General features: G+C 51.7%; 10 protein-coding genes across 10 annotated transcripts; 5 read left to right on the forward strand and 5 right to left on the reverse strand.

Annotated features, from left to right (window-relative positions):
* Window positions 1-739: 739 nt before the first annotated feature.
* PV05_02601 (uncharacterized protein) lies at window positions 740-2264 on the reverse strand. Its single transcript, XM_013463181.1, has one exon. The coding sequence runs from the start codon at window positions 1928-1930 to the stop codon at window positions 998-1000; it is 933 nt and encodes a 310-aa protein (XP_013318635.1). The 5' UTR covers window positions 1931-2264; the 3' UTR covers window positions 740-997.
* Window positions 2265-2945: 681 nt separating this feature from the next.
* PV05_02602 (uncharacterized protein) lies at window positions 2946-6660 on the forward strand. The gene has a single exon (XM_013463182.1). The coding sequence runs from the start codon at window positions 5217-5219 to the stop codon at window positions 5664-5666; it is 450 nt and encodes a 149-aa protein (XP_013318636.1). The 5' UTR covers window positions 2946-5216; the 3' UTR covers window positions 5667-6660.
* On the reverse strand, window positions 5934-8498 carry PV05_02603 (uncharacterized protein; the record flags this gene model as incomplete). Its single annotated transcript, XM_013463183.1, has 3 exons — window positions 5934-6621; window positions 6668-6951; window positions 8289-8498. The coding sequence occupies 3 exons, from the start codon at window positions 8496-8498 to the stop codon at window positions 5934-5936; spliced, it is 1182 nt and encodes a 393-aa protein (XP_013318637.1).
* PV05_02604 (uncharacterized protein) lies at window positions 8467-9047 on the forward strand (the record flags this gene model as incomplete). Its single annotated transcript, XM_013463184.1, has 2 exons — window positions 8467-8710; window positions 8821-9047. 2 exons carry the CDS (start codon window positions 8467-8469, stop codon window positions 9045-9047), a joined length of 471 nt encoding a protein of 156 aa, XP_013318638.1.
* A 122-nt stretch (window positions 9048-9169) lies between these two features.
* PV05_02605 (uncharacterized protein) lies at window positions 9170-9536 on the forward strand (the record flags this gene model as incomplete). The annotated part of the gene is made up of 2 exons (XM_013463185.1): window positions 9170-9339; window positions 9437-9536. The coding sequence occupies 2 exons, from the start codon at window positions 9170-9172 to the stop codon at window positions 9534-9536; spliced, it is 270 nt and encodes an 89-aa protein (XP_013318639.1).
* Window positions 9170-10639, forward strand: PV05_02606 (uncharacterized protein; the record flags this gene model as incomplete). Its single annotated transcript, XM_013463186.1, has 5 exons — window positions 9170-9323; window positions 9424-9456; window positions 9553-9635; window positions 9688-9802; window positions 9858-10639. 5 exons carry the CDS (start codon window positions 9170-9172, stop codon window positions 10214-10216), a joined length of 744 nt encoding a protein of 247 aa, XP_013318640.1. The 3' UTR covers window positions 10217-10639.
* A 94-nt stretch (window positions 10640-10733) lies between these two features.
* On the reverse strand, window positions 10734-11415 carry PV05_02607 (uncharacterized protein; the record flags this gene model as incomplete). The annotated part of the gene is made up of 2 exons (XM_013463187.1): window positions 10734-10967; window positions 11032-11415. 2 exons carry the CDS (start codon window positions 11413-11415, stop codon window positions 10734-10736), a joined length of 618 nt encoding a protein of 205 aa, XP_013318641.1.
* A 442-nt stretch (window positions 11416-11857) lies between these two features.
* PV05_02608 (uncharacterized protein) lies at window positions 11858-12929 on the reverse strand (the record flags this gene model as incomplete). The annotated part of the gene is made up of 4 exons (XM_013463188.1): window positions 11858-12345; window positions 12410-12560; window positions 12652-12827; window positions 12881-12929. The coding sequence occupies 4 exons, from the start codon at window positions 12927-12929 to the stop codon at window positions 11858-11860; spliced, it is 864 nt and encodes a 287-aa protein (XP_013318642.1).
* Window positions 12930-13336: 407 nt separating this feature from the next.
* PV05_02609 (uncharacterized protein) lies at window positions 13337-14283 on the reverse strand (the record flags this gene model as incomplete). The annotated part of the gene is made up of 4 exons (XM_013463189.1): window positions 13337-13752; window positions 13806-14024; window positions 14071-14186; window positions 14234-14283. The coding sequence occupies 4 exons, from the start codon at window positions 14281-14283 to the stop codon at window positions 13337-13339; spliced, it is 801 nt and encodes a 266-aa protein (XP_013318643.1).
* Window positions 14284-15059: 776 nt separating this feature from the next.
* Window positions 15060-15645, forward strand: PV05_02610 (uncharacterized protein; the record flags this gene model as incomplete). Its single annotated transcript, XM_013463190.1, has 3 exons — window positions 15060-15103; window positions 15159-15357; window positions 15412-15645. 3 exons carry the CDS (start codon window positions 15060-15062, stop codon window positions 15643-15645), a joined length of 477 nt encoding a protein of 158 aa, XP_013318644.1.
* Between the last annotated feature and the right edge of the window lie 963 nt (window positions 15646-16608).

Here is a 16608-nt window from a genome sequence, read left to right on the forward strand (position 1 = left end):
GGCATCTGTGGTTGTTGCTTTCTCTGTGACGTCTGTGTTTGCGGCTTCTGCTGTGGCATCTGTGGTTGTTGCTTTCTTTGTGACGTCTGTGTTTGCGGCTGCTCCTGCGACGCCCGTGGTTGCAGCTTCTTGGGTGGCATCTCAGCTGACGAGTCTGGGTACTGCTGTGAGAATGATATCGTCACTGCGGATGCGTAATTGATAAAGTGCTGTAGGATGACTCGTCATACTGGGTCATGTTGAAGAAAATCCGGGTTACGTATTTATGCATCTATACGTCACTGGGTCGCCGGGCCGTACCACGGTGGTTTGACGTCAAGGCTAGTAGTGCGTAATCTGGGGCAAGATCTTCCCGCCGGTGCCGTGAATCGCGCCTACGCGTGTGGACACCACCATGGTTAGACCGCAGAGCGTCACGGGCGCATAGAGTCGACAGTTTAAAAGGAGAGGCTCTGATCCATCCGCTGGAAATGTAGACTGCCGCGCTACAGTGTATCCTTAAAACCAATTTGTTCGCACCTAATGAGGACATCGATTTGACCCACATCGTATGAGACTGAATCTAATTCGAACGTCTTAAGCGCATATATGCTGCTTGCAACGAGGAGTGGGAGCAAAAATAGTTAGCTACCGCCTGCTACTTCGTAGTTGGATCATCCCAGCCTTCCTCGATGCATACACTGAGCTAGGCATGTCGCAGAATTAAGTCACACATTGTGGCTGATCCTATGTAGTGAGTATCACATCACTCGAAGCCCCCTTCTTCTCTATCTGGCTCCGTTTTCACTCTGCTCTGGTCCCCTCCCAGTTCCGTTCTGCTTCTTCCTGCTTCCTCATATCCCCTTATGCACTGGCTAGGTTGCTGGTTCGGTTCCAGACTTGAACGCCGTCCTATTTCTTATGGCTTATCCTCATAATACCCTTACCTGATCGTATCTGCATCGGCCCTTTCAACCCCCTAATGAGAGGATAAACACTGAGGACGTAGAGATCTTGTCTACACAGCTAAATCAATCCCGACATACTTCTCGGCGAAGCTGACAACTTCCCCCAAGTCCTTCACCCACCAGACCACCTTATTGCTTTCCTTTTCGGCTCCTTGAGCCGCGAGTTCCCTTCGATATTTGTCCCACGCGTCCAAGTCAAGCCTTGCCACATGAACGCCCACCCGCTCCAAACTCTCATTCAGCTCGGCCTGCCCGCTGCCCATCGGCTCATCGCGCACGCAGAATGCTACATCGGCGGCCACAAGGCAATCAAAATCAGTGGGCGAGTCACCAACATAGAAAATAGGACCACTTCCACTGTCACGTAGTCTTTGGAAAGCGTCGAGTTTATCGGCACTGGTGCGAATGCCAGGGTCTTCGGAATCGCCGCCAGAAGGGTCGGGCTGGAGGTGGTTGGAGAAAATCTGGATGGAATCTGCTGTGCCTTTCCTGGGTGGAAATTCTTCAAGCGCTGCTGATAGACATGCTCTTATGAAAGTGCCGCTCCAATTTACACTGATAATGGAAACGGGAGATAGATTTGCCATATCGTTCCCAGGATGACCTACCATAGCAAAAATGTCCTCCCATCCATCACGGAGCTGGATCTTATTGCTCCGTATTGCGTGCTCTGCTCCCATGCGAATGTCATCGTCGGTGACGCGCGTGAAGATACCAGCATCTCGTGCCCTTTTCACACTTCTTACTTCGACGTCGGTCAAACTGGCGAGCCATGCGCTCTCCTCGGCAATGGTCTTACGTTCCGGCCTCGTCGGGCGATAGGATTCCTCGTGCTGAGTGTAGTCCAAGATGTATGCCTGGACTATTTGGTCCCACGACGTAAGATTCAGGTGTCGATTACGCTCGTAGCCAATTTTAGCGACGATATGGAGGGTGTCGTGTTTGGTGACGGTGCCGTCCCAGTCGAGGACAATGCGAGGCATTGTGTTTCCCGTCTTGGGATCAAGAATGATGCGAATAAGAGCTGAAGCACGTAGGTAAAGAATGGGCGCATTATTCTCCTGTCGATAGGGGAATGTGGCGAAATTCCACTCGATTGGAGGGGGACCGAGGGGTATCCTGGAGTCTAGGATCTTTCAATTCGTGGTTGCCTTTTCATATTATGACCGGCTGACTCGGAAGGTAACCTAGAGATGGAGCATGAATTGATGCAACCCGATTATGAAGAGGACGTCTAGGTAATTGCTTGAAACGAGTAGCGAGAAGGGGGGCCAAGGCAACCGTCAACCATGAAGAACTTGAAATACGAAGATGATGACATACTTGGCGTGGCTCAAAACATCTATCTAAACTACTCGTAAGTGCTCTCTTCTTATTCCTGTCTGCTCGTGGGGAGTGATGTGCCCTTAGGTGAAACCGGGTTGCCTAAGCACCACTTTTCGCTAAGCAGCCCACTATGAGCTGAGGGGTCTTTCCCCCCCCGAATCATTTTACAGCAGCCCATAATCAATCGATATCATCACCACGTCGTGTGTCCGCGTCTAACTGCCAAGCCTTAGAGTAGCGCAAACAATGTTGAACACATCACCTACGCGTGTTCAGGTCCCAACCGCAGACTTCATGACACCAGCACTCGCCTGAAGCACTGTCCCTGACGTGCTTGCGCCGCAGTATATGTCGCGCCTGATGTCCATCGAAATGTTCATCAACCCCTTTCCTCCGATTCCTTCGCCGCGATTCCAAGACCTCCAGAATTGCCGTCTTTCCGGCCTCTTGACTTGATGACGTCGAGCGAAGGATGTAGAATTCTCCGAACAACCATGTGGCAAAGACAACCGGAAGAGAAGGATGATGAGAAACAACCAGAGCATCTCCCCGGAGGTTTGCCTTGCAAGATGAGTGTGCGCTGAGAAGGGCGTATGCCTTATCGCCAAAATGCGCAGCCGACGGCGCTGCTGGATCTTCAAGACACCAGCCGAGAGGCATCCCTTTGCCGAGCGGTAATCGAATGCTCAGTGGCTGACGCTGCTGCCACCTCTCCCTAAAGCCGTCCGACTGTCGTGCTTGCAAAATGAGATATGCCGACGAGTTCCTTGTTCGCCGGTTCCGACCAGTAAGCGAATGCTCAATCGTCGACGCCGCTGCACCAGATCCTTGAATCCAACCGACAACCTGTAACATGAGCGTATGCTGAAAGCATCTTCCTATCCATTTGCCCAGCAGCAATCAAATAATAGTCGGTCAGCGCCGCACCGACACCCTGAAACGGCCAACCGACAGTCATGCTTTCAAGACCTGCTGAGAAGGTCCTTTGTCTGTGATGCCGAGCGGCACCAAAACGATCGGGTCTCGACGCCGCATGAACATCCCCAACACACCGCCCAGTATTCCCTCCAGCAAGATGATCGTTTGTCCATTGCCCAGCAGCGATCAACTGGTCGATCGTCATTGCCCCAGCAATATCCTGAAATAGCCTACCGACATTCGTGCTTGCAAGGTGAGTGCCCGCCGGGAAGGCTGACTGCGCCCTTTGCTTGGACTGGCGAGCAATACCCATCATCGTCAATTGTCAACGCGGCTGCAACATCCCCACGACCCCATCAATATAGACCATCCTGAAACCATCGCCACGAAGCCATCGCCACGCTACTAGCAGAAGGCCATAACTATCAACCATCACCACCAGTACATCCCTTCTAACTTTGACGTTGCAAGACGAGTGACGATGAGAAGTTCTATCGCCCCTTTTGCCGCTGCTCCCCACCACCTCGACGGAGGACCTAGCCGTCGATGCCTCCCAACCACAACTCATGCTACTGTCATTGTCAATGTCAAAGTCACAGCCACAGCCCCATACCTATTCACCACGACGGTGAACTCCTCCTCCTGCCATCCTGCCACGTCGACGAAGTTGAAATCCGAGTCACGTTCCCCCGAACGTGCAAAGCTTATCGGAGGCCTCCCACCACCTGACAATCCTCCGAAAGGCGTTGTGCAAGAGGAATGTTTTGATAAGAGATGATTTCGTTGAGCAAGATTTGTGTCCTCCGGTCTGAATCATCCTTCAAGAAGAAATATGGAGTCTTTCCACAAGAGCAAAGGAACTGGGCGGCTTCTGGACAAGACAGTGAGAGAACCTTGCAGGATTGTTCGCCAAAGTTGAGCTGGAAGGAGGCTGGAACCCGACACTGACACCACCGAGGAGAGCATTGATTGCACGTCCTGTTCGATACACGCTGGACATGGTCTGGAGACAGTTCGCAAGGCTTTCACAGTCAGCTTGGTAAGCGTGCTGCGATTCGGGAGGGACACACCACTGCAAGAGCATTGCTTATCCCTGTCGCTGGACACGCTCTGGACATCACCTGGGGACAGCTGCAGAGCTGTTTGACCAACTTAGACTGGATGCTGACATTGACACGCTCAAGAAGCATGCTTGCCCGCCTCGTTGGACACTAGCTGGACATCGGCTGCAGACAACGTGGAAGGCTGTCTGACAGAGTCATGCTGGAAGCGGCTACAACTCGACCAGGACACTCCATTGAGGAAGAAGTCGAGCGCTGGTTCTGTTCGACACACGCTGATACGGCTGGAGACCACTTGCAGATCTGTTTGACCAAGCTACACTAGGAGCAGATGGGAGCTTGACATCGACACACACTGAAGAAGCATGCTAGCGATCAAAGGCACTCACAGCTTAGACTAGGTGAAAGTACAGCCGGTTGCAAGCCTAGGCTTTACAGCCTCAAGCCCTCCAAATGTTGGAGGACTCGGTGGTCGACGTGTCTGTCAGTGTGTGGTGGACTTTGCCGCCGTTGATGCTCCGACATCACTGTCGTTTGGTCGTGCGTCATTGCTGCCGTTGCGTGGTCTCGAATTGTTCCCATCATGTATGGCTTTGGCAAGATGCCGGTGCTCATCGACATTGTTCTGCTGTGTCTCTTCTTGACAAGATGCCTATGTGCTTTGAAATTGTTCACGTTCAATGTGGTTCGACGTTGCCGCCATTGGAATGGGCTCCGGTTTAGTGCCTGTACTGCCGGAGAGAAAGGCATCAGCAACATATGGCTTTACACGATCCGCACTTGCCATCTCTTCACAATCCCAAGGAAGATGACAACATGTGAAGCCATTTCAATGTTGGAGGGAGAATTCGATTGTTGGCCTTCTGAACTCAGCTGGAAGAAGCCTTGAGTCCCTGCTATCCTCTGCCACTCCCGACCTACTTCATCGAGGGCCAGCAGTCCGCATCGATCCTTCTGGGCCGACATGATGGGAAAAGCGACTCATAGCGCACCTCGCTATGCTCATCCTGGGCCTTTCTTAATGGTGACGAACCCTGATCGTGTCTGGTCAAGCGTTTTGCTTCTCTCCCGCCTCCACTGTCCATATTTTGAGAGAGTCCACACTTGGCGTTGGGTTGGACAGCAGAGGCAGCACCAGCGCCGGCAACAGACCCTCATCGCTGCTGACTCTGAAGAAGCTATACGCAGTTTGTCAAGCAGCTTCATCAACAAGATGAACAGCACCGACCAGGTTCTCGCACTCCCCGCTCACTGCACTGATACTACTTACATTCGAACCCTTCTATGTTCGGAAGTTACGGAAGAACGATACTGCGACGCACTCTCTGCGTGCAGTGCCTGTCGGCTCCAGTATTCGCCGAGCCACTGGCCCAGATTCAACTTTCGCATTACTGTCAACCGTAAGAGAGATTGATGACTGCAAAGGCTCTCCGTTGGGAGCTTGCGAGTCCAAGTGTACATGGTAATTACTACCTCTCATGCTAGGGCCTAGCATTGCCTAGGATTTTGACATTTGCATCATCTACATCATAACCAGTCCTTGTTACCTCGAAAGCCCCATACGGCGAAAGAGCTCTTTCCTGAATTCTGCAGCGCCTCCTCTCATCCGATCAGCGGCACCTCTATTCTCCACGAGCCTATCGGGTCAAGTATTGCATACACTCCTGAATGCTACCCCATGTCAGACATTTGTACACTTTTGGAACAAAAGCCGTCTCTCGAGATGATTCATCTTGCTGTTTGACATCGTCTGCCGCTTGGAGCAATTCGCAACCGATGTCATCAGCCATTCCCTGAAGTTGTCAAATTCGGGAACCACTTTCAATCTTGACTGAGCTGCCAATTCTGTCGCCAGACGAGTGGCTGTACGAATGGTCTTGGTGTTATGACCCGCCAACAACAGGTCAAATTGAGCTGTCTGAGTACCGGCCAATGCTGGAAATTCTCCTTTGAGGGCATCTTGGACGATACCATTGTACGACGCATCTGTTTCGGCTTTCGTGTCGTGGATTCTCTCTCGGATATCGTTGCTGATATATGCACCTCGAACGAGCTTGATCCCTGACCGCCATCCTTCTTTTTGAGCAAGTTGCAGTTGGTGGTCGATCTTATCCCTTGATGATTTAAGGTACACTTGGACCGTGTTGTATATCAGAGCGCGTTGTTCCGGACGATTGAAACGACGCATGAAGTCAAAGGTCCACTGATCTATGGTCGCTTGCAAGAACTGTTGCTCTGCGTCGATCCATATCCGGCATCCTCTGGTGGTTGCGCGCTCACAGATCTGTTCCATGGCTTCAATGAACTTTGGAGGAGCCTGGTGGCCTTGCATCAAAGCTCCGGTGATGTGGTTGCCGGCTCCCGTATATCTATACAGTGTGAGTCGTTTCCTAGTAGCAATGATCAATGACATACTTTATGCCCAGCCAATCTCCCTCTTCGATCATATCTAAAGTCTCCAGATTCCCGTTTCTCCATTGATCGATTTCGGCGTTCATCGAACTCGTCGAGCCATCATCCCCGCTCAGTAGAGTCTGATCCGCCACAATCTGGACTTCTTTGCCGTAACACAGCACTACGCCGGAATCCCAGTCGTCGACTATCTGCCATCTGCTGGCGAATCTCCACAGGGTTCCGACCAGCACAGAATTGCCGATAAACCAACGGAAAGGCGATTGCTCGAAGCAAAGGGTTTCGATCTGGGCTCAGCCATATCGACGTCGAGTTTGCAATCTTGTTGAATACGGCAAATCCGGGTCGGAAGAGTACAGGAGTAGTAAAAAAGGTACTTAATAGCAGAGTTCGAAGAATGCTTGATGTGGAGAGTCGTGCCAGCGGAAAAGTGGCCGGCTTTACGATATCGAGATCAGGACCTCCTGTAGCCTTCGGAGGGTGGATGAGTCTCGCGTTGGTCGCCGATGATTGTAGCCTGCCATATTTCTTCCTGAAACAGGGTTGTGTACACGTGGTTGGTCGTAACCTGAGGCCAGTATTTGTAATGGAGGAAGCCATGGGCGTCGGGAGGGATATGAAGCAGCTCTCCAAGTGAGGAATGTCTTATAGTAATACAAAAATTGAGTACCGGGTTCAGAACCGACAGGGTCGATAGTCCCAACCTGACGACCGATCAGTTCAGGGTTGATGGACAATGTGCCCGTTCGGGTCACTTGACCTCCACTCTGAGCACAGCTATACGCGAAAACGGTCAACTTCACTCACCACCCAGCGCCTACAGCATGAGACTGGAAGTGGGATATACCCTATAGGAACATCTATGAACCCCACGGGTGGCCTGGCATTGTGCACCTCATCGGGATGACAAGCCAGCCGTGGACATGCCATGAACGAGACGAATGCATTCACCTACACGCCTATCAAGGGTGGATAGTACGCACCACAGAACTGGAAACACATTGAGTCAAAGCGTTGTTCCCAAGTTACACCTGATAAAAGACGCTCGGCCCTTTCCAGTGGTAGGTGTTCATGGAGGTTGACAGCGAACGGGTCAGTCCCACTGGTACAACACTGAAAGTGCGGGGTTTACATTGAGATATCGCTAGTCGTGGGCAGCGTAGTTTGAAAAGTCCGCGTCGAGCATTCTTTATCACAAGGTTGGCGTCGGTTGATTGCCTCCATGTCATCGGTCAGGCATGCCGCGAGATGGAATCGGATCGGATGGATTGTTTCGTCGAAAAGACAACCGTAGTGCCTTGGTCGAAAAGTCCAGCCTTTCGGCCATTCATCCGTACTTCCTACATCTACGGTCTGGCCGGACCTCGCTCGTCTCTGCCCTAACCCCCAGTCATTGCCTCAATCCATCGGCTGACTATGTTGCCCGGCTTGTCGCTCATGATGACCAGATCTACGCACCCAAGGAGATAATGATGGACAATCGATATGCAAATTCCAGCCCGATGGAAGTTGGAGCACCAGAGAGGAGTTTTCCAACTGTTGATTGCTTCCTGAGCACAAAATCAATTCTCTTTCCCCCGATGAAGAGCCAGCGGCCCTGATATCCGGAGATGTAACCACTCACAAGGGCTAGCCCAGTATAGAACTCATCTTCATACTCAGCCCGGATTATCTTATTCAAGTCGTACGCTCCAGAATATTGCGAAGGAATCTCGAATGCTTGATCGAACACAGTTACATCCGTGTATCCTGCCTCAATAAGATGAAGTGCAGTTGATAAACCCGAGGCTCCTGCCCCCAAGATGGAAATAGGTTTTGTTTTGTCCACGGCCATCGTGACTCTGAAAGATGTGTTGCAGACAATCTTTCTTTGGTGCAAGAATGTCTGGTTGCGTTCTTTCGTTGATGAGCGCCACGCTCTCATCCCTCAACTGTGTGTCCTGTTCGTGCTCGCCGGTGTCGTAGGGCCCAAATTCGTCGCTAACAGCCAGTCGGTCTACGACACGTCTGCTACTTTGGCCGGGAACCGCCTGAGTTTTTTTTCTTGTCCGTGTCGTCGACAGTGGCGTGGGCACCCTCCGGCTGCGACTACTTTGTATATTTCCCGCCATCTACCAGCCGGTGGAAGGTGTTTGCATGCACTACCATCGGCCTAGGCTTCTCGGCCTGCTTCGTCATGCTTTTCGGGGTTGGCCTTGCCTCAGGCGCGACCGTCGACCCCGCCTGGGCCGCCGCAAACGAGGTCTCTGCTGGGGCACTAGTCGTTGCCGGCTTCGAGCCTCTGGGGGCATTCGGGCATTTCTGTGCTGTCATCGTCGGGCTCGGCCTCATTAACAATAACATCCCTGGCACTTATTCTGCAGCGCTGGCCTTCCAGCTTTAGGCTCTTGGTGCCTCGCGCTGCCGCGGATCGTGTGGACCGTCTTTGCGACGCTTGTGTACACAGTATGCGCATGCGCTGGCCGCAATGAATTCTACAGCGTTTTCACGGATTTCTTGGCCCTCATGGGCTACTGGGCCCTCATGTGGGTGGCCTTGGTCGCGGAGGAGGAATTCATTTTCCGCCGCAACAAAGGGTATAAGTGTGAAGATTGGAATGATCCCTCGAAGCTGCCAGTCGGGATTGCCGGCTTGACTGCATTCATTATCGGCTGGGTCGGTGCGGTGCTGTCGATGTGAGTATCTCCAGTTTCTGTTTTCTGTCATGTGGGAATGGTGGTGCTAACGTTTTGGCGAAATGGACCAAGTCTACTTTACAGGCCCGATTGCCAGGATGGACGGCGCCGACCTTGGTATGCCAGTCGCCGCCAGTTTGGCGGCACTGATCTACCCTCCCCTTCGGTACTTAGAGCTGAAGTACTCTAAGCGGTAGATAACCGTCAGTTCAGGTGTCTTTGGCGTGAGACAAGGCCCGCTCCATAACGGCGCCGAAGTCCGTTTTGACGATCCACTATGGATCCGCCTCAATCGGGTATTGACCCGACGACAAGCCTTTATCATGTTGATGTAGTTGACGTCCCAAGTTCCACAGCACAGATAATCTCAAAGATTGCAAATTCAGCTCTTCGTGGTCAGACATCACAATGTCTACTCTCTCAGCTACTGATCGAAAGCTTCGCATCGCCATCGTTGGCTGTGGTAAGTACTGATTCTGCCTCCACAATCCTTCAATGGGTGCTGAATCGCATGCCAGGATTCCTTGGAACGGCTCTGTTGTCGGGCATCATCAAAAGCGTAACCGGCACGTCGCATGATTTGCGCTTCTCAGTCACTGCTTCCTCCGATGCCTCACTCGATAGACTACGGCAAACCTTTGCGTCTAACCACGATCATGTTCAAACGATCACGAGCGACAATGTTAAGGCCGTAGTCGACTCTGAAGTGGTGATGCTAGGCTTCCAACCATACCAACTCACCGCAATCTCGAGCCACAAAGCATTGCTGGAAGCCTTACAAGGAAAACTGATCGTCTCCCTCCTAGCCGGCGTCTCCGCTCAGCAAATTCGAGAGGCAATCTACCCTTTCAGCGGCACAATTCCATCAAATGTGTGATCCCCAGCATTGGGGCAAAAATCAATGAGTCTGTAACTTTGATTGCCGACACTGGCCTGTCATCATCTGACCAGGATGTTGTTGAGTGGCTCTTTGAGCAGGTTGGTAACTCGCAGCTCGTGCCAGAGAATCTTATCGACAGTGTGACTGCCCTTAGCGCTACATGCCATTCTTTGACTGTGGTGGCGGCCGATGCGATTGTCGACGCAAGTCTTGCGGAAGGAATACCACGTCAAGTGGCGCTGGCGGTTGCGGCACAATGTCTGCGCAGCTCGTCCTCACTTCTCCGAGGACAGGAAACTATCGAGTCTTTGAAAGTAGCAATGGCAGTTCCACGAAGCATCACGGTTAACGCGCTACTGCAACTTGAACGGAGTCAGGTGCGAGCTGGAATCTCTGACACCCTCAGACATGCTGTGCGATACTCCCAAACCATGTCCGAGAAGAATTGATAGACAACTACTATACAGTAAACTTGGTTATTCGTTCATCATTCCCATTACAAAGTACCATCAATCTAAGGGCGAGTTTGAGTCGGAGCCAATATACGCTGTTCCTCCTTGTCTAATCCTTCCATGGCTGTCCAGATTGATTCTTTGGCGGCCTCGAGTGGCGCTTCATATGGATGTCGGGGTTTCAAGAGCGAAGCTGCATTGGGAATTCCGGCCTTTGGAGCAGTAAAGGTAACAGCCGCGTACTTGGTGATCGCGATGCCGGTCTTTGTGGGTGATTCGGCCAAGGCCACCTGCTTCTGTAGAGCAAGAGCTTCTTCACGTCTGCCTTCATTCCAGAGCTGGTAGATAGAATCTACGAACGACAGCTGGCGTGGTCTGTTTGCCGAAATATGCACAAGGCAGTACCAGGGCGTAATCGGCACCGGCTGGACACGCATCGGCGATGAACTCAATCACCTGTGAAGTAGAATGGCCGCTCACTCCAGCGATTATCGGATAGTTCGTAGGGACCGATTTGCGCGCAAGTTCGAGTAATGCCGTCCGCTCTTCACGAGACAAAAGGAACGTCTCGCCATTGGTTTCCAGGATGACAAGTCCGGTGAGACCTGTAGACGCCAGATATGAATAGTACTTTGCTTGCGCATCCAAATCGAGTCTGTCTGTATCGGAGTCGAAGAAGGTTACTGCAGGAACATAGCAGCCAGGGCGAGGAACGTTGTGAGTATGTTTCTTGGAAGGGTGCATCTTGGGGGAGCCTGTTTGTTGACCGACGTGGTTGGAAGTGACAGCCTTGTACCTGTGAACTTTCACGCCGTGATGGCTGGTGTATGCATGGTTTCGCCCCTTTATGGAGGGAAACCCAGGCCACTAGGTGCTGCTATGGCAGCAAACAAAGTGGTCGGCAACCTTCCCGAGGGCTCTGGCCGAGATTTGCACGGTTCCGGGCTATTGTACGACAGCAAAGGGTATGTGGGAGCTTCCGGGTTGCAGTATCTTTCCGAGTATTACCATCTTATGTATTGCGTGTCAAAATATCCACTGTAGCATAAAGACCAATGTTGCAATGGTAAAATCTGACATTGACTGGAACAAGGGACTAAGCTGTGCAAAATTTGACCAACATTGCGCTATCAGCAATGTGTACATCGGCACATTGATTTTATATGGCTTGCGAAGACGAAAATATCTACTGCCCTCCCTCTGCAGAGAGCCAGTCCAGAGCCTCGAGGTCCATTGAGTCTGCGAAATTCACGAGCTCTTCCGCGGTAAAACCATCATGCCAATTAAGTTCTTCCAGGGGAAACTCATTCTGCATTGCCTGCGTAGAGTCCAGGTAAGATGGCGGAGGAAGCAGTGCAGGTGAAGCTGCTCTAGTACCAAGAGGGCGTGATTGTTGCCCATCGTGCCCGCGAACATGAGAGGAACGAGTGACATTACCCGCATGAACCACGGCTTTCGTTGGCAAACTGTTGAGAATGTCCTGCAACCGTTCTAGCTCCGTCTTGATCAATTTAGCAACTAGATTGCCTCTTGAGATCATCTCGTCCAAAACAGTGAGTGCGCGTTGGGTCCATGGCGAGTGATCCTTGACCAAAGAAGAATCAACAGATTGAGCCGTCATTGGCGCGATTGATGAGTTAAACGTGCCATCGAGGTCAAATGGGAGAAAGCTTTCTATGGCGAGTCGTTAGCTGACATCTTGTGCTCGTCGACACTAGATCGTGGCTGGAGGACCTACCAAGGAGCCCGTGGTCTTGTAAGGCCGAGAGAATGGTGAGCATTTGTTGGGCCGATTCAGTGCACATTTGCAGTAAGATCCGGACACTCTTTGACCGGATCGATTCGATCATACCCAAGTCAGACTGTCCTATCCGACCTTGAAGAAAACTCTAAAGCAACGGTCTGGTTGTGAGTACGATACACTGAAAACTTGTCAGAAATGCAGAGACACTCGACGGGCCCTCATCTTATGTGGCGTACCTGGTGATATGAGAGGTGTAAATAAGCAGAGAGCCTTGAGATGCTTGGGTTTAGGCCCTCGGCCAGAATGCTGAAGGAATTGTCCAATTGATCAGTGACACGTGCAACCATTTTCAGAGCCTCTTTTGCGGTGGTGAGGAATTGTTTGTCCAATCGACCTTCCGCGCCATAAACAGCTGCAGCCCATTAGCACTGCAGTTGAGGTAGGGCATTGTTGCTGATGCCTTACTATTGAGGATTTGGGCCAGGACCCTGGATAGTTTGATCTGGACGTCCATTGCTGTTGACCTTTGGGGTTGGCCAGCAAAGGTGGGTAGCTCCGCACTTATGGACTCATCTGCAATGGCCATGGGCACTCCCATAAGTGAGGACATCTGGCGATCCAAGATGCATACTGTCCACCACACTTTGCGACACCTTTGACTCAGGGCTTCGCCTACTTGTTTGCTGCGCATCTCCGTATGCATGCCATTCTCCAGGGCCATGCGGAGAGCGAGTCCAATCTGGGATTGAATGGCGGGTATGTAAGTTAGTGGTTGGTCAGACATACAACACGATACGCGGCTCCTCGAAAGTCAAGGCACTGCAGGTATAGGGCAGCACAACACAGGACTTGGATGGATTCAACCGGGTCCGCGTTGTAAAAAGCAAAGTCTGGTAGAAGTTTCATGGCATGCAGGAAGAATTAGGCTCCTAGGGGCCTGCGACCTTTGCTGCCTTGGCCGACGAACGCCTTCCCAAAGGCGAGGATGAGGAGATAGCGGATGCACCACAGGTCCGGAGAGCGCATCACCTGCGGGGGGTTCTCCTGAAACTGTGAAAATTGTTGCATGAACCCTTCTTCCTCGAACAGGTGAAAGAGCTGGCAACAGTGGAACTTGACCGCATTGATGATGTACACTGCAAAGTCAGCGGAGGGTAGTGCTGGAACTTCAGACAGTGCCGCCGTGCGCAGATGTCGTGTTCCATCCCAACCCAGGTCGTAGGACTTGCCCTCGAACAGCAGATTCTCTGGAGGAAGAGGCGCTCGTAGGACTTTTTCATGTACCATTGCAAGAACTCTTCTGCCGAATGACCAATTGGACGATGTCCCCAGATAGACTGAGAGTTGGACGTCAGTTCTTTGCTGTTCTGTCAATGGCATGAAAACTTACTCGGCCTGCCGCTGGTGTCGGAGAAATAGCTTGTAAAGCCAAGCGCAAGGGGGTTCATAAGGGACGTCTCGGAGGAGCTTCTGGATTGTTCTTCCTCGGGCGGTTTTGGTGGTGCTGCAGGAGCTGGCCTCTCTGGTTGCTGCTGGAGTAGATTTTCATCTACCCCACCGAGGGTGTCGTCCGTGGTGTTGTTGGCGAGCTCGTCGTCGTCACTAATTTCTTTACAATCCCAGAAGCGGTCAGATGCGAAACTTGACTTCCTTACCAATATCTGACTCCCGGTCGGAATCTGCTTGCTCGTCACCAGCCGCCGAAGGTGAAGCGGGAGCCTGTCTGCCTTGCTCAAGCGACAAAATTCTCTTTTGGAGTTCGCTGATATACCTGGAATCCTTTGGCACGGATTAGCCAACGGATGGCTTTGGACTTACCCTCTGGTCACAAGAAATTTTTCGGCATGATTATCGAAGTGACATGTCATGTTTCTCCTGGTACATGATTCGCATCTTCATGATCCTGTGCATCTGATCTTCTGTCGGCGGCACCTTCGCATAGCCATTGTCAGCATCCCTCGGTCTGTGGGCCCGAACCAACTCACGCTTTAGGAGCACGCTTTCTAGCACTGCTCTGACTGTGACTTTGGGTAGGCTCCATTGTGTTGAGTGGCGCCTGCGTAAGAGGTAGATGCCGGTACGGGTTTCCGGCTTGCAGAGAGCCTGGCCAGATAAAAGGAACTCGTAGCCAGATTGCATCAGGGTGATTGTCGGCTTCATGCTCGAGGTAGCGGGGTAGCAACTCGGATCAGTGCCCGGCGTCGAAGCTCACCAACTCGGCCATCTATGCTACCATCCTACAGCTATTCTGTACTCGTAAGATGGATGGCCTTGGTGCCTGGCCTCGCCCTTTCCCCAGCGGAAAAAGTTGACCTTTCAGTCCTGAGTAGCTTGGTGGATGTCATAGTCTGGTTACATAAAATTTTGCTTTTAGGACCTTCGTATCACGATGCTTAGGCTGCGGTCGCTACTCAGGGCACACCAGGGCTGGCGCAGCTTTTAAGGGATGACCGGTCCATATCCTAGGGACTTCTGCTCAGATTTGATCTACCCTACGCTGAGATATATTAAGTCCAAGTTTGTAGGTCTCGCGCAGAAGTATTGCCTTTTCTTTGTCCTGCATTATCAGCCTCCACTGTGGACGACATGTCAACAACCACCACCGTTGACCCCAAAAATATGGACGACAAGATGACTGTGAAAGATGCCGGCGATGGCGGAGCTCTCCAAAACACGGCCAGCATCAATGTGGTTTCACAGCTGGCGGTTCTGAGGCGTTGAATTGGCTGATATCCATCATCAGCGCCTCGTACTTTTCCAATTGGATCATCATCGCCTTTACCAATTGGCGATTTCACTGCGCTTTGACGGCCCAGAATGATCCTCTTTTCCAAGAGCTTTACGCTTGGAGATCATCGGCCTGGCCTCTGGCCCCAGGTTGGCTCATGCTGATATCCCTTCTCTTGCTCGGCTGCTGCATTGCTGCTGGTATCAATCCTGTTGTAAGTGGTATGGTTTGAACCGCAATGAAGTCACCGCTGATGTTTTTTGTGCAGTCCGGCGGAGGCTTTACGGCCTACAACTTTTTCCAGTACATGATCGGGGTCCTGATTATTGCTGGATTTACTATCGCATATAAGCTGATCTTCCGAACCCCGTGGCGCGATCCCAAGCTTGTGGACTGCGTCACTGGCCGGAGAATATTGAGTGTGGAAGAGATCAACCAGCTTGATGAGTACTACAAAATGAGCAAGTGGAGGAGGTTCCTCGCCTACGTCCAACTGTGGTAGCTGAAGCGTTGAGAGACAGGCTTATGCATGGGATATTTCCGATGGAAAGCTGGGAAATCGTACTATGTGTCAGGTTGGCAATGGGCCTTTTTTTTAATGCTCGTTCACGGCGTAGCACACAAGCAACGGCAGATTTATCGAATTTGATGTTGAATATAATAAACCGTCGACAAGTTGCTCTATCTCCTGCAACGACCTCTATCTCCTGCAACGACCTAATCTATAATCAACAGGCCCTACAAAAGTCTTGCTTCACCGAGAACTTACCCATACTGATGGGTGCCAATGCACACGTTGTCGAGATGTTGAGGACCTGCGACTAGTTGTTCGGTGCCAGACTTGGCGTGTCAGGTAGCAGGGTAATCTCATCGCTTGCAGGGATCTTCTAGAAACCATCCTCGTATTGTGCACCCACGTAGCTCGCTGGTACGTAACCTGGCGTAGTTGTTCGCACTGGGCAATATAAAGACAACATCAATGGGATCACCGAAACAAGTGCAGGTCGAAGCGAAAATCAATTGCACCCTTAACCACCGGGCACGGGCTGGTGGACCAGATTTGGACCCGGGCTGGATGGTGGCAACCTCGAGTTGCGCTACGACAGCGGTTCCGAATGCAACCCTTCGGTGGACGAACGCCAAGATGGGACTCGATAAGTTTACTCGGCTTCCCTCAAAAAATTCCTGACATGAGGTTCCTTTGCGACGCACAGCTCCGGGTGGTTGCGGGCGGGGAACTGGTCGCAAGAATTGGATGAGAAGATGCACTCGGCGGACTCGGGTATGCAGGCAGTCTTGGAGCTTTTATCCAGCGGTGTGTGGCTGGCAGTAGCATGTTCACTTGAAAAGAAACACGACGTTGCCTTTGTCACGAAGTTGGCTTTCGATTCTGCCCACGTAATTCTCGTAAAGGTCAACCCCCGGATCATCCAGTCGTTAGTTCGTCTGTTCAGCATTCACCGGC

This window comes from Exophiala xenobiotica, assembly GCF_000835505.1.
Source record: "Exophiala xenobiotica strain CBS 118157 unplaced genomic scaffold supercont1.2, whole genome shotgun sequence".
Lineage (NCBI taxonomy): Eukaryota > Fungi > Ascomycota > Eurotiomycetes > Chaetothyriales > Herpotrichiellaceae > Exophiala > Exophiala xenobiotica.